This window comes from Neolamprologus multifasciatus, chromosome 18 (genome assembly GCF_963576455.1).
Source record: "Neolamprologus multifasciatus chromosome 18, fNeoMul1.2, whole genome shotgun sequence".
NCBI classification, from domain to species: domain Eukaryota; kingdom Metazoa; phylum Chordata; class Actinopteri; order Cichliformes; family Cichlidae; genus Neolamprologus; species Neolamprologus multifasciatus.
The window spans coordinates 27,853,558-27,880,689 of NC_140456.1; the positions used below are offsets into that span (position 1 = coordinate 27,853,558).

At 40.3% G+C, this 27,132-nt stretch overlaps 2 protein-coding genes and 1 long non-coding RNA gene across 4 annotated transcripts; 2 read left to right on the forward strand and 1 right to left on the reverse strand.

Moving 5' to 3' along the window:
- The first annotated feature begins 1,387 nt into the window (after positions 1-1,387).
- On the forward strand, positions 1,388-1,876 carry LOC146498212 (uncharacterized). Its single transcript, XR_014870945.1, has 3 exons — positions 1,388-1,493; positions 1,581-1,600; positions 1,784-1,876. It is a non-coding gene; the product is annotated as an uncharacterized LOC146498212 (long non-coding RNA).
- A 100-nt stretch (positions 1,877-1,976) lies between these two features.
- LOC146498213 (caspase-8-like) lies at positions 1,977-9,756 on the forward strand. Of its 2 annotated transcripts, XR_014870942.1 has the most exons (10): positions 1,977-2,247; positions 2,398-2,503; positions 3,632-3,761; positions 3,856-3,890; positions 3,982-4,042; positions 4,167-4,225; positions 4,335-4,449; positions 4,613-4,740; positions 8,876-9,270; positions 9,645-9,756. XR_014870942.1 is itself a non-coding variant. In XM_085141929.1 (9 exons), exons 1-9 carry the CDS (start codon positions 2,009-2,011, stop codon positions 9,203-9,205), a joined length of 1,203 nt encoding a protein of 400 aa, XP_084998055.1. In that variant the 5' UTR covers positions 1,977-2,008; the 3' UTR covers positions 9,206-9,656. The 2 variants fall into 2 exon arrangements, 1 of the variants encoding a protein (XP_084998055.1); XM_085141929.1 differs by having other exon boundaries at positions 8,876-9,656.
- Positions 9,757-11,861: 2,105 nt separating this feature from the next.
- Positions 11,862-20,355, reverse strand: LOC146498214 (caspase-8-like). The gene is made up of 8 exons (XM_085141939.1): positions 18,457-20,355; positions 18,163-18,207; positions 15,295-15,353; positions 15,170-15,208; positions 14,964-15,075; positions 14,677-14,804; positions 13,927-14,306; positions 11,862-13,461 (listed from the first exon to the last, which is right to left on the reverse strand). Exons 1-8 carry the CDS (start codon positions 18,704-18,706, stop codon positions 13,326-13,328), a joined length of 1,149 nt encoding a protein of 382 aa, XP_084998065.1. The 5' UTR covers positions 18,707-20,355; the 3' UTR covers positions 11,862-13,325.
- Positions 20,356-27,132: the final 6,777 nt, after the last annotated feature.

Sequence of the window (27,132 nt, forward strand, 5' to 3'; positions counted from 1 at the left end):
CTGTAAACACGTTTATTCCTACTATAGTGTTTGACATTTTAACATTCTGTCTGTGAGGACTGAGTTACATTTGCAATTACCAGCCAAAATGGCAAAACAATGTTTTGTTCAAAAACAAAAATAAACAAATATCTTCAATGAAATCCTCTGATCACACTTTTCTGCTGTCACACAGAGTCACCTTCTGCTCATCCACTTGAATAAGTGCCTTTTGTTCCAGCCTGTTAAGATCATTTAGGAAACAAGCCTGTATTAACTGGTGATAGTTACAGCTTGACTCATGCAGGTGCCTGCTAGGGAAATGATCTACTTCGTGGTAGGTCTGGATGTGTGCTTTATAGAATGGGGACAAACGTGCAGATGGGGACATGCAGCCTGAGGAAATATATCCCCTTTTACATTTGGGTAGGATGGAGAAAACCAGGGTGACTTCTGAGAGGTTATTAGTTATTCTCTCAAATATTATCTTTGAAAAAGGAAAAAAACAACAAAAACAAACAAAAAAATCCTCATAAACTTGATTGTAGGACAGAGTAGTTATACACTACAGGTCCAGCCTGCTTCCTCTTTGATAGGTACTGATGGTGCACAAAACAGCTATATAAGCAAAATATATTTGTTATCAGTAGTATTATTATTTTGTCTGTCACTTAACATTTTAGACAGAGAAGATCTGAATTATTTGGTTAACGGACTGTTATACATTTCATACAGCTACATTTTGAATGGAAATTACAACCATGTCTGAGTTTTCATTATTACGGCATCAACATTTATGTCTAAACAAATTTTTCCCAACAAGTTGTTGTAATACACATTTTAGGCTAAGTAGTCTTCCACAGGGCACACATGAAATTATCATTCAGGCACAATCACGTTTCTTGCAAAATGATCGCTTTGTTTCCAGCCATTATTAATTACTGCAGCAAGTACAGTAGCTTACAGAAGAATGAAAGTATTTGCTTTGAGGAGTTGTATATTCTTTTGCAGAACATAATGCAATGAAGCAGGGCCGCTGAATCATCTGTGTGCACACTCTCAAGGACACCAAAAGAGGTAACATGCAATAACTATTACATTTAAAATGAAGACTTTGTAAGTTAATAAAACCTGTGTGCTGCTGTTAGTTACAGTTGTGATATTTAAACTGTGTAAATGTCTGTAATGCAGACTCAGCATGTCTGCCAAAGACATTATGAGGAGAAATAAAACAGCCACGATTCTGTCTGGAGACTACAGGCTGATCCTCAACAAAGTTTATGAGAAGGAGCTGATCACTGAACAGGAGTACAACAACCTCAAAAGTATCAGCGGAAAAGATGTGGAGGGACATGTTGTTGAGCTCGTGATTAAGATCATGAGTAAAGGAGACGATACCTGCGGAGCTTTTCTGAACCCCCTGCAAACTGATGAAAACATTAAAAGTACTTTCCCTCAACTGAATGACACCCTGTTTGTACCTAAGCCTGACCAAGCTTCTTTACTTCAGCAAGGTAATTACACACACAGAGAAATGTTGTGTCTGAGATCATATTCTAGTTGGATGTGTAACTCTGTTTCTCTCTATGTTCTGTCACAAGACGGCTCCAGTCAAATGGAGGTGAGGTCCTACTTCTGGAAAGGCAGAGCAGCTCAAATAAGTTACAACATTTGTGTCAGAGAGATAATGTGCTGTTTAATCAATTTCCTTCACATAATATTGCAAGCTGTATGACATAGGGTCATCTCAAAGACTGTTGCTACATTCATATAGCCTATGGTACTTAGTGTTTGTATCTATCAGTCCATCCAGGCCTGTGCTGGTGGGAGCAGGTCTGTGATACAAAGCTTGTACTCAACTCTAGAAGACGAGCTGGACTCTACTGAGGTGGCAGCACTTTGCTTCCTGTGTCGTGATGTTTTTAGTAGAAGTCATCTGAAAGGGGTCAGTGCTGCATGTTCTATACTGTTATCCTTCCACTTGTTTTACTGACATGTTTATGGATGCGTCACTTGTAGGACTGACAGTATGATAGATTGCTTAGATATGTTCATATTCACTGATAGACTTTCTAATGAACCCCCCCCACAGATCACTAATATCAAAGACCTGTTCTCAAGCTTAGAGGAAAAAGGTCTCCTGCAGAACAATTGTTTGCTTTCTCAGCTTCTCTCAACTATTGATCGAGTAGACCTCGTCAGGTCCCTGGGCATAGATAGCAAACGATCAAAGGACACAGATGGGAGTCCTGTTCTGTCACAGTACAGGTGAACGCAGTCCCACATTGACTTTAATATGACAGCATGCATATAGTAATAATTAGTACTTAAATGCTATCAGTTTGAATTACAAAATCTTTTGCCTGTTTGGCTTTCTCTCCACATTTTTATTTTTTCTTCTTTTTTCTCCACTGTTAGGGTGATGCTGTACAAAATATGTGATGCTATGAATAACGACAATATCACAATCATGAAGTTTCTACTGAGATCAAAGCTGCTGAAAAGCACACTGGATCAATGCAAAGTGAGATAACATTTGCACACCTTTCCAGCTATTTAAAAATCAACTCACCATATCTACATCTACAGGATGTAGTCATTAAGAAACAACTGCATCTGGGCTTCAGATTTTAAATCCTGTGGTGATTTTCTTTTTAACAAAACATTTATTTCTCAATAAATGAACATCAGTACATCACAAGAAGAAAAAAAAATTGTCACAGAAACACAGGGCTGAAATATAATTGACCATATATAACAAAACACACTCTTTTCTTAAAGCACCACTGAGAAGAAAAATCAGTTAAATTATTTGTCAATGGATACAATGGAAATTCAGTTTTAACCTCCTAAGACCCGAAATCTTTCATGGCATGAAATTTTTAATTTCTCTTTGCTATTTGAGCTGATTGGGAACAGATGAATGTAAAAACAAAGAATTTACAGATTTTTATTTTTATTTTTTTCCTGATTTTTGTTTCTGAGAAAAGTGAGATCCACATATTGGGACATTTTAAATTTAAAAGAACAGTGGCAGTATAATGTCCTCGTGTGGATATCAGGCCCTCGTAGAACTTGTCGACATCTATATTTAACCAGCTAAATGAAAGTTGTATCAACCCTTTTCCCTGCAATATTATTAATCTTAATTTTTCTTCTTTTATATATAGAAAGTTTTGCTTGACCCACCACAAAATTTAACAGCTTCCATCTTACCAGCCTCTTTTTTGTATAGCTGGCGCCAAACAGAAATGCCAATGAAGACAAAGCCTCTCCACATTTTTCAAAGACACGTGTTAACATAATGAACAGTGGTTCATTTCTATGTTTCTCTTGATCATAGACTGGATGTAAAAAAATAACCAAAACATATATAAAGCTAACTTCTGGATCTGAAATGTGAAAGCATTTAAGAAGTGCTTTAAACATATTATTCTAAGTGCATCCATCCCTAAATCTAAACTAAAAACTGAAGGTCACAGAGAATTTCAGTCTATGATCTGTGCACCCAGCTGACTTGTTCATTACAGAGCTGAAGATTTGTGTTTTTAAACTGGCATTTGAGCAGCATTTTGCTGTGAAGCAGTTGATAGATTTATAGTGTAGCTGCAGAGCCTCTGTGAACTAAAACCATCTTTGCTGTTAATTCCAGACAGCGCTGGAGGTGATTGCTGAGATGGAAAAGAAAGATTTAATATCAGACACAAATGTCAGTGTGTTGCATGAAATACTCCAAGAGATTGATCCTGAGCTGGCAATGATTGTAGAGAACTACGTTCAAGGTATGAGAGACATTTTTCACTTTACCACAGAAAAACATTTAGATGTAAACAGTGTGTTTCTGTGAACATCATCAAATGATTGTATTCGTTACAGGAGTCCCCCAGCAGCAGCAGATGTTACCTCCTCATGTCAGTATTGACAAGTGTATCTGTCTGTGTGTTTCTGAACATTTAATTCTGTGCGTCAGTTTGCTGATCACTGTGATGTTTATTCCCACAGAGGTTTTTTGACACAAATGAATCCCATCTTCCTCTGTCTGTAACTGAAACTCAGTGCAGTTGTAAGTATCTCTGTTCAGAAAAATTTGTAATTATTTTTTTAGGAATTCCTACAGTCACTCTGGTTTTTATTATTTTGTCATAATAATACTGGGCATGTAAATATGTTGTTCTTTTGTCTCTAAGGCAGAGGAGAGATTATTTACACTGATGCACGATCACAGCCCACCTCTCTTCCTGATCAGGTAGTTCGTTCAGACTTTTATGCTTTCATTCATTCTTTTGTCGGAACACTAACATTTATATTAATGTAAAAACATAATAATTCACATTTGCTTTGTTTGTGTCCTGTAGTCAGAATACTACACTTTGACTCATAAGTCTCATGGTTTATGTGTGATCATCAATAATGAGATCTTCACTACTGAAACATATCTACGTGATCGAAGGGGAACTCAGAAGGATGCAGGTAGAGTTCTTACCTTCAAACCATATCATGATCCGATTTATGTATGACTGTTTTAACTAGAAGCACTGAGACCTGCACCAGTTACTGCACATACAGATCAGATATTCTTTGGTTTTGTAATCTACTGCTATACCTTCATTTGTTTCTTTTCTATGTGGCACAGATGCTCTGAACACAGTGTTCACAAGCTTAGGCTTTAAAGTGCTGATACACAACAACCTGACTGCAGCACAAATACGAAATGAATTAAGAATGTACAGCAAGAAGAATTTTGTGAATGATAATGCCTTGGTAAGTAGATTCATACATCTTTGGAATTGTATCCTCAACCACCATTCTATATTCTTAATTTATTTTATAAATCCCTGGATTTGCATGTCCCAGTGATCCCAGAAGCTATGTTGCCAAGGACTTTTTGTAACCTGGTAAGGTTTTGCATGGCAAATTGGCCCTGGGTGAGGGACCAGACAGAGCAATTCAAAAACCCCTATAAGCAGAATATCCAGGGCACAGTTTCCCAGCATAGGGTTACTGGGATCTACCCAGGAGCCAGGCCTGGGTAGGGTGCCCAACAGTGAGTGTCTGTTGGGCAGGCCTTAGTCTATGTGGGCTGCCTGGGACAGCCCGAAAAAGGGACATGGGCCCACCCTCCTGTAGGCCCAACACCCACAGGAGGTGCCATAGGGGTCAGGTGCATTGTGTGCTGGTTGGCAGCCAGGGGCGGAAACCCTGGTGGACAGACCCTTGGCTACCGAGACTAGCGAATAGGATATGGAATATATTGCGTGAAGTCGAGATGTACCGGCTAGATCGGGCTCTGGAACCAGTCTCCTGGAGAGTTGCTGCACTCTGTCTCAGTCTGGTGTTGGTGTAAACCGATCACCACCTGGTGGTGATTCTGACCAGGTGGTGGGAGAGGAGGCTGGATAGACCTGGCAAGCCTAAACATATAGTGAGGGTGCACTGGGAACACCTGGCAGAGGCCACGGTCCGGCTGAGCTTCGACCCATCCCAAGGGAGACTGGGGACATTAAGTCCGAATGGACCACCTCCATTGCTGAAGCTGCTGCACTGAGCTGTAGCTTAAAGGTAGTTAGGGCCTTTTGTGGTGGTAACACCTGAACCAGATGTTAAGACACTAGAGGTAAGTAATCTGGGCTGTAGCACCCAGATTACTTACAGCTACTTCGGTGCAACTGATATAAGATGCGGTAAGCTGAAGACAGCTTCAACCGTCTGTTTGCTGAAAAATAGTAACGCGACCGCACCGCATTTTTTTGTTAGTAGCGGTAACGGCGTTGTAACGATAGAAATAGTAATTAGTTAGATTACTTATTACTGAAAAAGGTAACGCTGTTAGTAACACAGTTATTCCCATCACTGGTAATATGCATTTTATATATGGTTAGAAAGTTTCACACAGTTTTTTCATTTTAAATAATCACATTTTTACATGTTTAAATTTACACAAAATTTCAGAAATCTGCACTGTCATCAGTGTTGGGAAGGTTACTTTTAAAATGTGTTCCACTACAGATTACAGAATACATGCCCCAAAATCTATTTTGCAATGTATTTTATTACTCAGTGAGAGTAATGTATTCTGAACACTTTGGATTACTTAATATACTGTCATGCTTTTTACAACTTCATGAATGTACTATTGCTGTGTGATTTATTACTATTACTGAAGGTCACTCACCATACAACACGTTCTCACTCCCAAAGCGTAACATTTTACGCTAGGTGACAAATCGTCAACATATTACGTTTTCGGCTACCCACCACGTTCCTAAATGACGACCTCGGAAAAATGAGGAAATATGAGAACCGTATGGACTCAATCTACACATGTTTGCTCTTTTTCTTCAAATCGCTTAGAAACACGCTATTTAACATCATTAAAGTCCTGGTTAAGCTCAGGAAAAAGGTTATGGTTAGGGCTGGAATACAGGGCTGGAACATCTATTACCGCGGGAGCGTCATTGCACTGGATTTCGCCCATAACCCGCCGTGTCCCATAAGAACGCCGAGGGTCTCCTTTCGCGTTCCTCAGGAACGCCGCGGGACGTGACAAAACGTCGGCATGTTACGCCTTGGGAGTGAGAACGGGCTGCACCATACCAATACCAACTAGATTTTTTAAATCTTAATATAAAATGAGTAACAGTAGGGTGGACATTAGGTAATGTTGCACCTTTTGCAGTGATCTCATATAGAAAGCTACTCCTGTATCAGTAATACATTTTCTTTTTGTCTCCTTTCTGAACTGCACATGATTATTTGCAGCTAGCAGGTTGTTAATGCAGCCTTCATTAATAGTAATAAATCACACAGCAGTAGTACATCAAAGATACTGAATTGGATATAACCCAGGTAGCTACCACAACTTAAACAAAGCAGTTGCAGTAGGCTAATGTTAGTTTTGAAAAAAAGATTTACTTCCAGCTGAGAGCAGCTTGTTTGCTGGCAAACAGTTTGCATTGCATGGTCAGATTTTGCTCATCTCTTTGTTCTTTAAATGTGAAGTGGTGTCCGAATTTCCAAGTAAGAAATGCATTCCTGTCCATGCACTGCTGGCTCTGGCTCCACTGTGTAAATGACACCATCAGCATTAACAGGACGCTTACATTAGACCAGAGGTCTCAAACTTAAATGAGCTGTGGGCCACTGCTGGCACTGTCATCTCATTGGAGGGCCACTTCAGTGTTCAAGTAGTAAAAAATACACAAATAAACAAAAAAACACAAAATACTTCTGAAAATGTAGTGTTTTGTTTGTTTGTTTGTTTTTATTTCAAATATTGCATAATAAGACAAAACTGCAAACGTGAACCCAATTTTTTCACAGTCTTAACTGAAGCTTTTTATTGAACTACCAAATAAACAAATTGGTACTCTCTTTTGGCCAAACATGTGGCAGCACTTCTGCTGTCATTTTGCTCGTATTTAACAAAATAAAAATGCAGACACAAGTGTACACATTAGTTTTTGGTTGCTAGTGAAAATTGTTTTATTTATTTATTTTGTACTCTCTTATACCTTGGCCAGGTCCGCGGCTCCGAACCATAGTAAAGGGACCTCTGGCTAATATGTTGGGTTCCGTGTCGGGCTCATAGCTGGGAACTAGCTTTACTGTCTGGGTCAAATTTGCTAGCGAGAGACAGAGAGAGGCATTGAAAGGCTGATCCAATGGAAATGATTGTTTTGGAGGCGGCAAACACAGTGTGCAGTCGAGTCATGACCCCTTACAACTGGACTCGTCAGGCACTCTGCACTGGCTGCAGTGGTTATTATTATATTTACATGCTTACATCTCCCGTTTCTAGTCGATAGCAACTCATACTTTTTGACTTTCCTTTTTCTCTCTTCCTCGTGCTCACAAACACACATAACACCAGGGGCAGTCCCACACATTCTCCCTGCAACACGAACTACACTGCCCATTAGGCTACATTCTTTAGGGCTATGCCTGTAACACGCTGCTCATATTGCCTTTATATTAAAAATTTTTTTGCATATTAATCTTTAAAAAATATTTCTTCATGTCATTATGCGGGCCGCAAGATTGAGACCCAGGCATTAGAGCCTCTTATTGCACGTTGGGTTTCCACCGGCGTGGAAAAAAAATAAAGAGGGGATAGCTTACAATATGAAACAGGAAAAGACCACCGTGTTATCCATCTGTTTTTACAAAGTAACTGTATTCTGATTATTACCTTTTTAAATGGTAACTTTAACGGAAAACAGTTACACTTCTTTTGTATTTTAAATACGTAATGCCAGTACATGTATGCAGTACTCCCCAACACTGACTGTCATGAACAAATTTTTCACCAAAAAATTTAAACCTAATTTTTCATGATTTATTTGGTTAACAGATTACTCGAGTAATCAATGAAATAATCGATAGATTAGTTGATTACAAAAATAATTGATAGCTGCATCCCTAACTCATTGCATACGTCAGGCTAGGGTTGGGTTCAGGGCAACTGTCAGTTGTGAATTAGTTAATTTAGTATCATTTACCAACATTCATATCAGAGGTTGATAAGCAGCCCTGATAGTTCATGTAACATCTGCCTATATACTGCACAATGTCCTTCTTCTTCACTTAATCCTTGCTTTTGGCTTCGTTCACTTCCCCTTCTTCATTTCTAAAGTCAACCTTCAGAGTACCATTTAAATCTACCTAGCAACATTCCCCCCCCGACACCACCTTGCAGTATCCTCTCTCTTTACGATTCTGCATAAGATGTAGTTCACCTTTGTGAACCTTTCTCCACTCTTATAATTCACTTCTACCTTCTTCTTAAAGTATGTGGTCACCACAGCTATTTTTATCCTTTTCACAAAATCCACTACCATGTGTCCTTTGCATTTTTTGTTCTTAACACCACATCTATCCAATATGCCTCTGATTTAAGGTGGTATGCGTGCTTTTGCATGAAGAAAAGGGGTGTGTCTGTGGCACAGACGGGGAAAAGGTGTTCCTGAAAGATCTGATGCTCCCCTTTACAAGTGGAAGAGTCCCTACCTTGTCAGGGAAGCCCAAACTCTTCTTCATTGAAACAAGTCAGGGTGATGGATTACAGAAAGGATACTGTCCCTGCAGCTTGGGGCCTGAAGAGGATGGGAGGGAGACACAATTCTTCTTGGAAGGAAATGCAGACCCGGGGAGACAGTTTGAGACAGTGCCTTCAGAAGCAGACTTTCTGATAGGCATGGCCACCGTGGAGGATTTCATGATGTTTTGAAACAGAGTCACAGGATGTATCTACACCCAGGAGCTGTGCAAGCAGCTGACAAGATCAGCAGAAAGGTGAGAGAAATAGTTTAATAGGATACAATGCTACTTTGGAAGAAAACAGTAATATATGACATATTTCACAATTTATTTGTTGATATACAGAAAATATTTTAAGTAAGCCTAATTTTATTTAAACTTTACTTAGGCACAACTGTCATGTAAAGTGACACAATCTGACATCTTTATAGCACACTGTTATAAACTGTTTTTTATAGTTTTTGCAATGAAAAAAGATATTTAGAAAACTATACTTATGTGCATATCTGTAGGTCTGCTTTTGGTGATGTAAGATGTGCTTATGTAAAACATCAGAAAGGTCAATGTTTCAAATATTCCAAAAATTCAAGTTGTCTTTTTTTAGTGTGTTTCTGATGTTTTCCTTGCAGTCAGGAGATGGATGATATCCTCACTGTCCTGACACGTGTGAACAGGGAGGTCAGCAAAAGAGAGTTTTTCATCCACAAATACAAACAAATGCCAGAGCCCAGATTCACTCTCACCAAGAAGCTCGTCCTCAAACCTGTCACCCGCCTGTGACCAAAAATAAGTCCCAGATTCACATAGACTTGATGAGCCTGATTTACAGCGTGTATGTATGAATGAATTTCTATTTTGATCTCATCTCAAGAATCTCAAGAATCAAAGAAAACATCATAGTACATAAAATGTGGTTATGAAATTTAGCTTCTGAAATTGTTAACACGCTATTTCTCTTTTCTTCTGCCACATAATTATACGCTACTGAATTATGATTAAGTGGTGGTCATTTGTTTTACAAACCGTTCCTCCACATTTAAAAACTGATTAATAATGCCATTTAATGTGTACATGTCATTGAATTGGGCACTGAGGTGATTACTAAAATGTATATTATTGTGTTTTTATTGGTGTTTACATATAGGCAGAAGTGCCTGTGTCCTATATTTAAAGTTGGCGAGACATCATACTTTATGTGCTGCTGGTCTAATAAAATCAGCAATAACTTTTCAGACTTCTTCACCTTCTATATGCTCTGGTTTCAGACTTTCACGCATCCAACCCATAACTTGTTATGACTAATTACAGATATATGTTAAGTACAATTTCAAAGGAAATTACATAAGAGTAGTAGAAATATGGTGACAATTATTATAAACAAATGACTTTCTTTTGGGACATGAGTTCAATAAATAAATAAAAAGGAAAGTTTCACTGTCATATGTATCGTTTTCAACCCTTTATTTGTAGAAACATGGGATATTTTGTTAGGTCCTGTGTATGATACACAACAAATGAACTTCTATACTTAATGACTCAAAACAAAAAGACAATTATAAATGATTTTTTTTAAAGGAATGAGTGCTGTTGTTTTTCTTTATAGTTTAATTCTAAATTTTGGTTTTGGTGTTTAATTATTCCAAATTCCTCAGCCCTTTTTTATTCAAGTATACAGTGACTGTCTCACAACTGGCCTTGTAATGGGAAATTAAACTGGCTATAAATCCCTAAAGCTGTAAACATGTTTATTCTTATAGAATAGAATAGCATAGAATAGAATAGAATAGAATAGAATTCTATGGACAGTTGGATGTAGCAGTCTGAATGTTGTAGGGCTGTCTTGGTTGACACGTCTCTGCAATGTTGCGTGGGGATCAGGGGCAGTACCCCTGGACTGGCAGACCGGGGTGGTGGTCCCCATCTTTAAGAAGAGGGACCGGAGGGTGTGTTCCAACTACAGGGGGATCACACTCCTCAGCCTCCCTGGGAAAGTCTATGCCAGGGTGCCGGAGAGGAGAGTTCGTCTGTTAGTCGAACCTCGGATACAGGAGGAACAATGTGGTTTTCGTCCTGGCCGTGGAACACTGGACCAGCTCCTTACCCTCTCGAGGATACTCAATGGCGCATGGGAATTTGCCCAACAAGTCTACATGTGTTTTGTGGACTTGGAGAAGGCATTTGACCGTGTCCCTCGGGGGTCCTGTGGGGGGTGCTCCGGGAGTGTGGGGTGTCTGGCCCATTGCTACGGGCCATTCAGTCCTTATACGATTGTTGCAAGAGCTTGGTCCGCATAGCCGGCAATAAGTCGGACTCGTTCCTGGTATGTGATGGGCTCCGCCAGGTCTGCACTTTGTCAACAATTCTGTTCTTAATTTTTATGATGAACAGAATCGGTCCATTAGAATGGACAGAATTTCTAGGTGTAGCCAAGTGGCGGAAGGCTTTCACTTTGGTGGTCTCAGGATCTCACCTCTGCTTTTCGCAGATGATGTGGTCCTGTTGGCTTCGTCAGTTCATGGCCTCCAGCTCGCCTTGGAACGGTTCGCAGCCGAGTGTGAAGTGATGGGAATGAGAATAAGCACCTCCAAATCTGAGGCTATGGTCCGCAGCCGGAAAAGGGTGGAGGGAGGGTCAGGGATTCAACACAATCTTTAACCCATTTGACTGTACTTTGTGTTTATGTGAAACCACACTTCTACCGGACCCTGATTCCTTCCTGGACTTGTTCCCCACCTCTTTTGGACTCGGTGAATTCTCTGTTGCCCTGTTTAACTTCACACAGGAGTTCATTTTCTTTGGACACTAGCATCTTTCTTGAACATTTGATTTGAACTGGCTAACTGGTGTTTTTCCCCCTTGTTTCCCTGTTTTTTTTTTTTGCTTTTTTGTTTTTTTTCATTTTTGTCTTTCTTGCTGTGCTTGGATGTTATAGTTTTTTGTCTGGTGTGATTTTATGTAATCTTGCCCTTAAAGTCTTGTGAATAAACATAAAAAAATTGCAAAACCCTTAGCTATGTATCTAATAAAACCTGTGTAACTTTGCTCTGCTTCAGTTCAGCATCAGGTAATGTTCATATGTTAATTCATGGTTTTCTTCAGTTTTTGTTCTACTGCAGAATATTTTCAAGGGGGTTATGTTGCGATGTTGTTATTCAGAGAAGCACCGGCAGAAGTGGGCAGATGTGAAAAGTTTTTCTTACTGGAACTGTGGAAGCAGGCTGGGCTCTGGAGGAATCTCTCTGAAGGCACACCCACACAGCGAGGTCTGAAAGGCGCGGACTCATTTTCATCATTCGCGTGTCACGTTACTGAATGCATGCGCTCTCCTAAAGTGCCCTCTGCTGCTGTCGCACGAGTCTTATACACTTTGCAGAGTTTTGACTCCTTTCACCTGATATAATATGAGCTGCTATTATTTGCTAAAACCGCTTACGTTCCTGTATTGCGCATCTGTGAAACATAAGACGATTCGACCTGCATCATATCGGTCTGCCGTTTAGGCTCTTTGAAACATCACGGCAAAATGTTGAGGAAAAAGAGTTTTTTTAATGGACTGACAATGAGGTGGCGTTGTTGCTGCGATTAACACAGAAGTACAAAGTTGCAAAAGCGAGTGAGAATGAAAGAAAAGCCATCTGGAGCATGTACAGACTGATATTAAACTTTAATAGGGCTGTCAAAATTGAGAGCAAACTAAACAACTGCTGTATAAGGCCCTCCGCTATCTTAATTTAATTGGTCACATGACTGCATCATGTGACTAAAATGTGTCATTGTTTTTGTAAAGGCTCCGGGTTTGCTGTCCACACTGCGACACAAAAACGTTTTCAAATGTATCTGCTTTGGAGAGCGTTTTCAAAAAGCTCTGTTTACCTTCACCAACAACATCATCTGAGTGTGGACGGAAGGCCAAAACAGAGAGAAAAAGATGTGTTTTCAAACGAAAACGAATTAGTGTGGACATGGCAGAGGTGCAGAGGTGCAGAGGTGCACCTCTGCACCTCTGCACCTCCTTTACCTGTAATGTTTCTTTTTGGCAGCTGCTCAAAGGTAAGAGGTGGTGTAAGAGTCAATCGTTCTCTGTGAACATTAAATAATGTTCAGTGGTTCGTATTAAATAATACAAACCACTTAAATGTTTTTTTTTATTTCATGACAAAAAACCAAACAAACATGTCTTCCCTATTAAAAATGTAATTTAGGTAAATAGAACTATAGGCCAAAGAAAGAATGCATGATTCTGAGGTGAAAAACATTTTTCTATGCAGGAATTGTGTAGACTTGCAATGTTGTATTTGGTCACAGTCAGGTCATATATATTTGAGGACAAGCTTCTTGGTGAGAGTGTATTTGGGCTCTGGCATTGGTTTGTGGGTTAAATACTCTCCTTTGCTGATCTCCCTGTTCACACGTGTCAGGACAGTGAGGATATCGTCCATCTCCTGTCTGCAAGGACAACATGAGAATAAAAAAAAGACACATTTAGGATAGTTTCAAAATTTTAACAAAAGACCCAACTCATGCCAACACCATGTTTGAAAACACCAAAAGCAGGCAGACAGAAATGTACAGAGATTTGATGTATTTGATTTGCCTTCCCTCATTACTTTTGAGTCTCAGAAAATGGTGGAGTTTGTGTGAAGATGAGTACTTTTGGAACTGTTAAACCTGTGCTTTTTGTAAAACTCAAAGCTCAAAGTCTTCACTTCAGTCACATCATGATTGTGTGAAAATTTATTGAGGTGTTCTAAAAAGGGAAAACTACTACATTTTTGTTTTTGTCCAAAATTCTATGGACCGAACTGTATGTGACATTTTAAAAAATCTACTCTGTAGGAAACTACTGCACTACAACCTTCCCATGTGACAGTGGTGTGGTCTGCTATAAAGAAACTAATCATTTTAACTCACCTTTCCGCTGCTATTTTCAGCTGTTTGCACAGCTCCTGGATGTAGATAGATCCTGTGAGTGTGTTTCGAAAGGACTTGCACTCCTCTACTGTGGCCATGCCGATCAGAAAGTCTGCTAGCTCAGGCACTGTCTCATCAGGGCTTGAGTCGTCAGCTTGCCATGCTTCTTTTTTTCGGTTCTCGTCCTCTCTGCTGCAGGGACGGTATCCTTTCTGGTATCCATCTCCTTGACAGGCTTGAATGAAGAAGAGTTTGGGCTTCCCTGTCAAGGTTGAGGCTCTTTTACTTGTAAAGGGGTCCGTCAGCTCTTTCAGGAGCACCCTTTCCCCATCAGTGCCAAAGACACACCCCTTTTCTCCATGTGAAAGCACGAACACCACCTTAAATCAGAGGTAGACCTATGTTTTATTATTTATACTAACACTACTGCTGACATGTTGCTGCTGTTACAATCACAGAGACATGCACTACATGGTGACATTTTTTAGAAATGTGCTGATCTAAGACCTTTTTGAGAAGCCTGATACTGCATATCTGCACAGTAAATGATAAACAATAGCTGAAAAAATGTAAATATAATACTGATAAGTTATGGTTTTATGGTAAAGTGTCTGTAGGTTACGTTTATGGTAAGAGCCTCAGAGCCTGCTGCTTGTATTATCTTCTCAGATAACTCTTTTTTCAAACTAAATTTCAAAATAAGTGCATATGTATGACGTACTACAACTCTAAAGGTGTGTGACTACGCACCAAGGCATCATGATTTGTAAAATTAATCCTGCCAAGATCATTTATTTTCTTCTTCATCTGCTCTGCAGTACAGTTGTTGTGTATCTTCACTTGAAAACCTAAGCGAGTGAACACTGCATCCAGAGCATCTGTATCAGACAGAAAAGAAGCAAAAGAAGGATTATAAGTACATTACATGGTCATGGCATACGTATATATGCATTAATTGTTACAGGGCTCAGGAGCTTCCAGATAAAACAGTCATACATAAATCAGGTCATGTGACTGTTTGAAGTCAAGAACTGTACCTGCATCCTCCTGAGTTCCTCTTCGATCCTTCAGATGTGTTCCTGTGAAGATCTCATTGTTGAAGACCACGCACCAACCACATGGGTTATGAGTCAGAGTGTAGTAGTCTGACTACAGGACACAAACACAGAAAACAGACTGATGATAAATGTTACTGATGTGACAAAAGAATGAATGAAAGCATGAGAACCTGTGAATGGATTACCTCATTAGGAGGAGGAGTGGGCAGTGGCTCATGGGTATTCTGTGGGAATAAAACACAGCGGTCAGGAAACTGACAAACTGCAACATTAACTGCTCAGAAACACACATTTACAGACACACATATACCTCAATATCCATACTGACGTCAGGAGGTAACTTGAACTGCTGCTGTGGATGCCGGGCGCCTGTAATGATCACAATCATTCGATGGTGTTACCAACATATACAATTTCATGCGTACATGTTCTGGTATATGGAAGTGGATCCTGTACTTTGTGTGTAGTTCTCTAAAATAATTGCCAGTTGTTGATCCGGCTTCTGCACTGCTTCATGCAGCAAAGTAACATCTGTCTCTGACTCTCAGATCCTCAAATAATGCTAAGAGACTGTACAAAAGTGCCCTCAGTGCTACAAACTTCAGAAAAATTAATATGTACTTTTTAATATTTTTAATATTAACTATGCAAGAAACATCTCCTGGATGCACTGGTATGCATGTTTGGGGATATATCCTGGAGTAATCAGGTGTTTCGGGTCTCGCAACATCATACATCCTCACCCTGGCGACCCAGCCAGGAGTGATCAGGCCACAACTTGCATACAATAGCTATCCACAGATCCGCTCTCTGTATCCACAGCCACCTTGTGGCTCTCTCTGCAGTTTCACTCATAGCCTGGATGGCCCTCTTCTTGGCTGCCCCAGCCACACCCAGCCAGCCAAGGACTTTGCAGAGTGATTGACCTGCAAAGCCCCTTCATCCCACTTCTATGGGCTCATAGAATGTCTTCCAACCCCTTTCCCTGGACTAGTTCCTGGTCCTCAGCGCATTTCCTCTCGTTGGCCTTCTTGATCCGCTCTTCCCAGGGCACTGTAAGTTCCAGCATAATCAGTTCATAATCATAATCTGTTTTGAGGCCTCCGAAGTGATGATCATGTGTGGCTAGAGGGATGTTTTTAAGATGTGCTGGGGGAACTTTAGCTGTTTACCCTGGTCAGCCTGTAGCTGCCAATCCGAGACTGTGCTGAGGAGGCCAGCTGTTAACTGTGGGCACACCTGGGGTTTCTCTCCAGCCTTAATGAAAGAAATTGCCTTCTCTGGAGCTGATGGTGCTTGCTCAGCAACTACTCTGAGCACCTGGTTGTGACGCCACAGATACCGACCATCAGCCAGGGCCTTTCGGCAGCTCCTGAGGAGGTGTTCTAGGGTGCTTCTTCTAGAGCACAGCGGACAGCCTGATGTCTCACTCTTCCCCCACACATGGAGGTTAACTGGGCTTGGCAGGGTGCTGTATACTGCCTGCACAAGGAATCGGACTTCGTGGAAATCTGCCTGCATGATGACTTGGCGCTGCAAGGTACTCTCCCACCTTGTCCATGCTCCCTGCTGCCTGAGTCCTACGGCCCTGCTCACTCGCTTCTCCTCATCACCTGCTTGTACCTCTTCCTGGAGTAGCTGGTGTCCTTTCCCGGCACCTTGGTGACCTGGGCCTTTGGGAAATAAGACTATAAACATGGCCAGCATATAACGTCTCACTCTGTAACAGTGAATAAGCTCATTGTGTGCCTGTGAATCAATGTCACAGGCACACAACACGGATTTGTGTCTTTGCACACAAAGACTTCTCCAGATACTGAAAGTATCAACAGGGAAGATGTGGTGGGACATACTGAGCTTGTGGATAAGATCATGAGCAAAGCAGAAGATACCTGCAGAACTTTCCTCAACCTCCTGCAAACTGATGAAGACGTTTAAAGTACTTTACCTGAACTGAAGAACTTACATATCATTGACACCCTGTTTCTACCTAAGCCTGATTAAGCTTTGTTACTTCAGCATAGTGATTACACACACAGAAATGTTGTGTCTGAGATCATATTCTAGTTGGATGTGCAACTCTGTTTCTCTCTGATTCCCTTCTATCACAAGACAGCTCCAGTCAAATGGAGGTGAGGTCCTACTTCTAGAAAGGCAGAGCAGTTCGATAAGTTACAACATTTGTGTCAGAGAGATAATGTAAAGTTTAATCAGTTTACTTCAGGGGCGATACTTACGAAGCACAACAATGGGTTTTGACCTGTAACCAGTGATGGTTAGGTTAGGTTGCATAACTAATCCTCAGCTGGAATAAAACTGCATGTTGTGTCTGTTGAATAATAACACGAAGAAATGGAGGCAAAGATGTTTGGACCTCTGAGTGTCTGAGCGTTCAGCGGATGAAACCACTTATTTAATGTGGCACCGAGAAGCAGCTAATTGGAGAGCTGATACTTGTATTGCTAATAAAATTAGAAGTATTTTTTAAGATCCTCTTTGAGACTTTTCTGAAGTTATTTTTGTGGATTTGTGTCTGATTTTTAAACCTGACTTGGAGCAGGGTGCACTAGCTGAACTGTGGTTAAATGTTCAGATGATCAGTAACCATTAATAACTAAGTACTAGTATTTATAACTACTTATTTCAACACAAATCGCCAATATTCGTCAATTAAAGCTAGCAACACTGAGCTGTTGCAACAACCAGCAGACCTGGTTAGTTGTTTTTTTTTCTGTATAAAAAAGAAAATGGAAAATAAAATCCAAAACAATAACTAAATGGAAATTAATGCACGGGGACAACACCTATGATTAAATGTACTGACACTCAACTAATAAAAACGAGAACAGAATGTTTTGGAGAGACAAGAACTCATCCAGAATTCATTAATTGTGTATAGAGATGGGTGGAGCGATCCAATAAGTCACTCCCCTTTTATGCGCAATTTGATCTGCTGTCGATAATCAGGGTGTGAGGGGCAGAGAAAGCTTCCGCGCTCCCATGAAAACGCGTTCGCAGACTAAAGCTAAAAGAATTTAGACTTTAGATTAAAACTAACTCAAATGTTGTTGTCAAAAGTAGCGCTGGTCTATACTGTGAAATGTTGGTAAAGAGTAAAGGAAAACAGTAAATCAGCCACATCTCATAGCAGGAAAGGTAAAAGAGAGCAGAAACTCACTGTCACTGGGACCAGGTTTTGAGAAGTTTTCATCTATAGCATCTTCTGCAAAAATGAAGACACAGTGTTAGAGTCAGATCCCTGTGACGGTGTTTCAGTCGATCACACAGAGAAGAACAGTAATATTAAAACATCACACATGGGTGTAATATTACATTCATTAAAGTACCTGACCGACCGTTAAGTTTTCGCTCTGTAGCATGCAGTAGCCCAACACTCAGCCCTCATTAAATCCCGACCTCCGTCTGTGTGGGTTTTACTTTATCGATGCAGAATCACAGTCGTTGATCTTACCGAGTTCTTTCGCTGGCTGATTGCAGCCGATCGCTTCCAGGATCTCGAGAACCACCGTCAGAGCCCCCTCCTCGGTAAAAGTAGACACCAGCACGTCTGTGATCTCCAGACGGCTTTTGTCCTCCACCCTGTTGCGTTTCACCCGCGGCTCGTCTCTGCGGTCCAGAAGCTGGTGGCAGAACCTCTCAAACTCCCCCTTTGACAGGTTCTCCAGAGTGTCTGCCAAAGTGGATTTAATAGTTTTGGCCATTCTTCACCGAGATCCAAGACTGAGCCTCTGATTGTAACCGCTGTTGCTTTCTGGTGTGTTGCCAGAGAAGTTAACTACGTAATTCCTTTCTGAGCAATTCGAAACTATAGTCAAGAGAAAAAAAAGATACATTCAAATGCCTTCGGAAACAGAAGACCTCTAATGAAAGCAAATGGACACGAGCATAGCTCAGTCTGTTTCACGAGTTTTACAGATTATTTCAGTGTAGTGGTTTCACAAGCCCATTTATTTATTTATTTATTTAGTTATTTATGTATTTTGTTATTGTCACGTTGCATCGGAGCAAACACAGCATCTCCAATTCTCTCTCGGACACCTTTATCAAAGTTTTATGCTAAACTTACACAGTCTTCTTTAACCGTGCCACCACAAGCCCAAAACATTTCAGCCTTTCTAAAGTAACATAAGGACACTGCGATGTTTGTCAGCATGGAACAAATGAGAGAAGCCCATTAATTGCAGGTCCTCAAAAGCTCACTGGATGAGTCACAAGCAGTAAGTAACAAGCACAGTTACAGTTACACAATTCCTCGTTCATCACTCATTTCCAGCCAACAACCTTATACATCACATCCGTTTATTACAGTATAACAGTATATTTTCAAGATATGAGTGCTAACAACAACATTTCAGTCTTTTAGAGAAACACAAACAACTTTCATATTTCGGGACTCACAAGTCAGTGACACCACCGCTTAAATCCAAAGGCGATAAACTCACCATGCTCTCTGTTCTCCTTCCTTTTTTGAGCACCATTTGTTTGCTTTTCTTGCTAAACATAATAATTTAAACTGCTGCTGCACTGGCTAACTAGGAACTGCGTACTCTTGTACAAATGAGAGGGAGCAAGGTCCAGATGTATTAGTAATGTATTTCCCAGCATATAAAACATTTCAGAAAAATCAGTGGATTGTGTAATAACTGTAAATTGAAAGTGAAAGCTTATATCCATAAGGAAAATGTAAACTGCATAACAACAAAGTAGAACCATGTCATGAAAAAATAATGTCAGTGTTCCAGAGAACAGGCCACATGTTTTTCTGGTTACACCCTAAGCAGAAAAAAGAAGAATCCATTTAATTCATGGACGTGTTTTAATTTAGTGGATGAAAAAATAGTGCAGTTTACAATACACAACAATAACAACACAGTGAAAATAAAAGTGCCACAGGTCCCCAGTAAGGGCCTTATACTATGAGAGACTGCAGGAATTTATATTTACAACAGTGATGAAAAACAAAGAAAGTAAAATCAAAGTTAGTTAAAACAGTAAAAATAACCTTGAGATTGTGTAAGACAGCTGTGCAAATTGCATTAATAAATGATATGTGCACTATAAATGTAAGAAAAACAGCTGGATGAAACTATAATAGAAAATATGTTTGGGATCTTGTGCCTGACAGGTGTGTTCACAGAGTGAAGGATTATTATACAGATATATTTAAAGAATGGTAGGAATGATTTCCTGAAGCGTTCTTTATGGCATCAGTGGGAGAAGGAGAGTGTGGAGTGAAGCGGGAGTGAAGCTTGTCCATGATGGAGAGCAGTTTGTTTGTTTGTTCAGTGACCTTTGACCCTCACTGACTCAAACGCCTCAAAATTCTGATGCTTCTAGCTTTGCAGATTAGTTTATTAATTTATACAATATAATTAAAATGTATTATATTTATTTAACTTAGACTGTAAATTTAATATTACAGAACATGTTCTTCATTAAGAACACAAAGTTTCATCAAATATTAATAATATTCTACATTTAAATAGCATAATAGCTTATAAACACTGATGTTTTAACGTTTGAAATCCCTTTGAGCTCCATGTTTCAGTTACTGCGAACAGCTAGGAGAGTAAAAGACAATGTGGTTTTCAAAAGGCATAAAACTTGACACATTTGACTGTTCTGAGCAGGATTAGTTTATTTCCATCCTTTACAGTTTTAAAATAATAAAAAGGGCCCAAAGTAAATGTTTAGGGACCCCACAGTTCCCCACAGCATGTAAACTGTTTTTATAGCAGTTGAATCTCTTTTAATTCTTGTTTTGCAGATTTCTTCCTTCCACGTTCATCTGTTTCTGATTCTTGGTCCATCTTGGGTGTGGCTTTTTTTGGAACAAATTTTCCACAATGTTTAGCTCAGGGGAGTGAGAGAAATAGTTAAACCTTCAACTTAAAACCTCGGACGTAGCGTATACTCATCCAAAGCAGGGTTAAGGAAAGCTTCCAGTCTGCATGCTTGCTTGAGTGTAAAATTTTATAACAGGTTCGTTCTGAACAGATGGATGATCCAGTTTGGCAACAATAAAAACTGAAAACACTGAGCCATGACTAACTTTACAGGAAAAGGAGAACTGGTTTTACTTGAAATGGCATTTTTATCAATGAAATCTTTTTAGTCTATGAGATCTGAAAGGACAAAATGCATCTAATGAAACAAAAATGGCACTAACAAAAATTACATAACAGTGGAGTCTTATTTTATGAAATTCCTTGGGTTTAAAACTTTAACGAGACAACAGTTATTTGTTTTGAAATAAATCTGTAGTTGGAGCTTGTGTGTGAGTACTAGATCTCTCAGTTTACAGAAAAACTTTCACATTGAGATTTCCAGCTGTCGTGAAGTCTTTCACCTGCAAAACATAAAATAAATCATAGCATATAGTTCTTTATATGAACAAACGACAGGAAGATCAACTCTGTCCAGATGAGAATCTAATTTCCTCCACCGGCTTCTGTGACTGAAAAACACAAATGAAACAAAACTTTAACACTTTTTTACTGTAGGGCTGCATTTTAACACAGACCACAAAGTATAAATGCTGGTTGACTTAGGAAAGAAAAACAAATTGAAAAATTGAAAATGTTATATTCCCCTAACTCTAATAACTGGCTGTGCCACCCTTGGCAGCAAGACTGAGAATGAGTTTTTCACATGTCTGCATAGGAATTTTGTCCCACTCTTCTTTGCAGAATTGTTTTAATTCAGCCACCTCTGAGGGTTTTCCAGCATGAACAGCAGGTTTAAAGTATCTCAGTCTGATTTAAGTTCTATTAAAGTTCATGCCACATGCAACAGGTTTTAAAATGTTCGTGCATTTTAACTTTTGTCTCGTTAGCCCACAGACGTTTTTCACAAAGGTCTTGGGGATCATTCAGATGATTTTGGTAAATGTTAGACGAGCCTTCAGTCAGCAGTGATTTTCTCCTTGAACTCTCCTGTGAAGGCCATTTTTGCTCATTCTCTTTCTTTTTGTTGAATCATGAGCTCTGACCTTAACTGAGCCAGGTGAGGCCTGCGGTTCTTTAGAAAATGTTTTGGCTTCTTCTTTGACTGTCTGGATGAGTCATTGATGCATTCTTGGAGTAATTTTGGTCAGCTGATCACTCCTGGGTAGGGATGAGTACCGGTACCGGTTCTGACATAAACGGTAGTAACCAGACCGAAAAGCAGCGCACATTTCGGTGCTTTATTTCGGTGCTTTTTTTTTCTTGAGATGTCATACACTTTGGACTCTAGCCAATCATTTTACCTTTCCAAGGATAGTAGGCGGGCCCAGGTACGTACGTTCTTTTAGAGCAGAGCTACAGATTAAAAATGCCCAAGGCGAAGCGGTCAAAAGTCTGGCTGTACTTCACAACAAATGATGCAAACTCAGCAGCCTGCAACAAGTGCTTTAAGGTGATCGTTATGAAGGAAGGAAGGCTCAGAGTTTAAGTCGTCATCATCATTGGTTCATCCGATTAGAATGAGAATAAGCAGTCACCAATCATTCACAGGGTTCTCCTTTTATTCTCAGAATCAATAAAGGAAAGATACACATGGACTGCCAATGCTGAAAGAACACAGAGATTTAAGTTACTCATTACCTTAAACAATGCATGAAATCAAAAACCCAAACAGAACCTCACTTCCACTGCCGCCCTGTGTAGGAGTGAAGAAAGAGTGAGCTAAAAGTGAATGCAGTCCTTAAAAGAGTGAGTGCAGTTAAGGACAAGCACCACACCCAATCAAAGGTGAGAGAACTAAACAAGTTCACCCACCTTTTAGCACATCCCAGCACACCCACTCACTTCTGGTGAAGTGAGTGGGTGTGCTGGGATGTGCTAAAAGGTGGGTCTTTACAACAGCCGCCCCCATATTTCTATTAGCATTATGTTGATATGATCAGAATCAGTCTTCATTAGGAAGCGGGGGCAGGGAGATCAGACAGGAGACAGGTCGGATATAGGTTTTATCCTGTGCTAAGACTTCTATGGTTCTGACGCGGTCATCTGGGCTTTTCAGGAGGCGTGTCACTCTTCCTACGGGCCAGAGGGCACGTAGAAGGCGTGAATCCATGATCACTGCGACAGAGTTCAGTGTGAGATCTGGGTTTTCCTTCTGCCATTTGTGTCTTCTTTGGAGGGATGGCAGATAGTCTTTTATGAAGTGCCGCCAGAAGGAGATTTGGAGTTAAGTTCTTAAGACCTCTTCAGTGACCATTTGTGCACCAGTGGTTCTCTTCAGAGCATTCTTCACAGAATGTATTTCCCTTTCCCAGGCTCCACCGAAATGGGGTGCATCCGGGGAATTGAATTTTAAATGGATTCTCTTAGTCATCAGGACCTGCTGTAGAGTCGGAGCAAGGTTGTTAAAAGCGGCCCGTAGTTCCTTATCTCCTCCTTTGAAGTTAGTTCCTTGATCACATATAATTTCCAAGGGTGTTCCCCGTCGAGAAATGAATCGTTGAAGGGCCATGAGGAAGGAGTCGGTATCCATGCTGTTTAGGAGGTCAAGATGTATACACTAAGTCGTGAGACATTTGAATATTATCCCCCACCTTTTCTCCAATAGACAGCCGGTCTTGACCATGTATGGTCCAAAGCAGTCTATTCCTGTGGAGTAGAAAGGTGGTTTGAATAACCTAAGACAAGCAGCAGGCAAGTCTGACATTTTTGGAACGATGATCTCCATTTCTGCATTTCTACATGCAGCGCAGCTATACTGATGACTGCGTACTGCTTCCCTTCCTCTGAGAATCCAAAATTTCCGACGTAGTTCAGCAAAAAGTCTTTCTGAACCAGCAGTTTGTCATCATAATGTTGTATGATTAATTTGGTCACTGATGAGCAGGATTGAGTACTATTGGGTGAATGACATTCAACTCCAAGTCTGGGCTTTGCCGTAGTTGGCCTCCTACATGGATAAGTCCAGAATTCCTGCACAACACTGGTGACAAACACAATAGACGGCTGTCGGATGAGAAGGGTTTGTCTGACTGTAAACGGGTTAAATCTTCACCGAAACTGTCCACTTGTGCCTGACGAAGGATTTCTTGTTCTGCTGTTAGATAATCAGCTGCAGAAGGAATTGACTTTTGATTGGGGAATGAACGAACCGTGAAATCCAATAGCTCTTGATAGGTTCTGAAGCAGGGTGTGTCTGGTATTGACAATACCACAAAAGTAGGATTTCTTTAACTCAGTCTGATCATTATCAGGATGGAGATCTGTAACTGTGGGCCAGTTATTTGGAGGTTCATGCAGAAACGACGGACCCTTGGTCCACCTGTTTGAGCTAAGGAACTCTTTCAGGGATTTACCTCTCGTAACATCATCAGCAGGATTTGTGGCTGAATTGATGTATCTCCAGTCTTGAATGTTTCTGAAGTTTTGAATTTCCGAGACTCTGGCTCCTACGAATACCTTGAAATGGCAGGAATCTGACTGAAGCCAGTGAAGTGCAGTTGTCGAGTAAGTCCAAAGGGTGGTGGTCCTGACTGGTAAGGTGAGTTCTGTTTGTTTACAGGTTTACAGAGCCTGTACTTTCAGCACAAAAGTGTTACAGGACTTTGGAATCTTTTGTTTTTGTTTAGTTTTTTCATCAGTTTATGGTGTTGTAGGTGCAGAGGAAAATTACATCAACTAAAGGCAGTCACTCTGAAAAACACAGCTGAATTTTAAGTAATCAAACGCATGCAAAAAAACACAATGTACAATCAAATTATAAAGGAATCAAGAGGAACACCTTGGGCACTTTGGGCTTGTCGGTGAGGACTGACTGGTCACACCCCCTGAACTTTCTGGTAATTTCTATAATGGGGAGGGGGTTCCTGTCAGTTCCCAAAACGACACCTTTTTCCCCGTGACTCAGAATAGAGCAGATGAAAGCATCACCGTGCGCAAGAACCTGCTGAAGATCAACAAAGCTGCTGCCATCCCACTCTTCAAAGTTGAACTTCTGCAGGTGAGACATGTCTGCTAGGAAAGCGACACACGTCAGTGCCTGATCCATCTGATCCTTGGTCAGGTCTTTACACATCAGCACTCTGAGGCCCAGACAACTGAACACCTCTGCCAAGCTTTCTGCAGAAAATGTAATTAGAGAAAAATATTTAAGCACCAGATACTAACAAAAAAAGAATAAAAAAAAAATCAGCCCCTAAAACTTACAGGCATCTTTATCTTTTCCTCTTCTTGCTTTACCATCCAAGAAGTTTGATAAACATCCAAAAGCAGGGGTGGGCAACTCCAGGCCTCGAGGGCCGGTTTCCTGCAGGTTTTAGATATCACTCAGGGTTAACACACCTGAATAAAATTATTAGTTACGAGGCCTCTAGAGAATTACAAGACACGTTGTGGAGGTCATTCAGCCATTTGAATCAGCTGTGTTGGATGAAGAAAACATCTTAAATCTGCAGGACACTGGCCCGCGAGGCCTGGAATTGCCCATCCCTGTCCTAAAGAGTGGACACCAACACTTTACATGTGTTACTACGGGCTGCGTAACCACAGAATTTCATCTACATATCTGTCTCAAGCGATGTCACAAGTGCAGGAGGCTGTTTCTGCATCAGCACCTCACCTTTGACATATTTCCATCTTGTGGCAGAACATCTGAGGGAAGGACAATAAAACTGAGACATAACAGAAGACACAGCGTACAGTGTGACGTGTGTGTGTTACCGTGCTGACATGAAGACACTTGGACCGGCTCGGATAAAAGGGGGGTGTAAGTCAGTTGTAAACTCGCCAGCTGAGGGAAAGTTTCTTTAATGGCGCCATCGGTTTGCAGGAGGTTCAGGAAGTCTTTGCATGTTTCTTCTCCTTTATTCATGACCTTATACACGAGCTCAATGACGTGTGTCTCCACATTTACTTTGTTGATGCGTTTAAGATTCTCGTAGTCCCGTTGAGTGATCAGGTTATTCTCATAATCTTTGTTGAGAATAAGCCCGTAGTCTCCGGACAGAATCTCATGAATGGCTGTTTGATTGCTCCTCATTGCATTTTGGGCCGACATGCTGAATCTGCGCTAAAGGAAAGAAAGCTGATCCCAAACACTACTGTGTATGAGAATGAATCAAATCAAATCACTTTTATTGTCACATCACATGTGGAGGTACACTGGTACAGTACATGCGAGTGAAATTTTTCTACAAAAGCTTGACAAGCAACGGAGGTGTGCAAAATTAGAACAAGCAATATATAAGAATATAAGAATTGGTAAATCAAGATTTTATAAAGTAGTTTAACTACAGCTTACTATCATACTAATAGTTGCACATTAAATTACATTACACAAAACGTAATTCTCTTATGGTCAGCTGGAACTTCTTCTGGCCTTGAAAACGAAACCTCGTTCCTTCTGGGAAGTTTGTTGTATTCTGTTCTGATTATCAGCCGTCAGAACGAAACTATCCTGTGTTCTCAGAACAAACTCGGAAGTGACTCTCAGATCCTATAATAACGACTACATGCTGTACAAAAGTGCCCTGTACTTCTCGACAGCAGGAATAACAGATTTACAGCCTTTGGTGTAGCACTGAAAGAGGCTGTGCTGCAGCACGCAGACATCACTGCACCACATGACTATGCAAAAGGAGCGTGCCCATACATGATCTTTGAATTGTAAATAATGATGAAACAAACAAACAAAAACTACATTTTAAGCAAGAAATTTCAGGAGCACATTGTGTATACCACGACAATTTCTTTGGTGAAGGCAGACCCTTTGTATATATGTATACTATATCACGAATCTGCCGACCTGCCTCAAACTCAGGGGTTCCACTCCCATGGCCCCATTCCCAAACTCCTGACACTGAACAAGCCCCACTGATATCTGAGGATGGAGGTTAATTTTTTTTTTAATTCACAAAACATGTGGAATTGTTTAAGGACAATCGGAAAAGTTCTCTTTTTTTTTTTTTTTTTTTTTTTTTTTTACATACTATTTTTTTGTAATAATAATATATTATCATTATTTTAACTCCATACTGAAACTACCTATTACAGTAGAAGAAGTCACTGCAAACCTTTTCTTAAAACTTAGGAAAGAAACTTCATATGTTCTTTTTAATATTTTTAACTTTATCCATTACTGGATTAATTGTTAATAACTAAGTATAATGGGACAATATTCATAA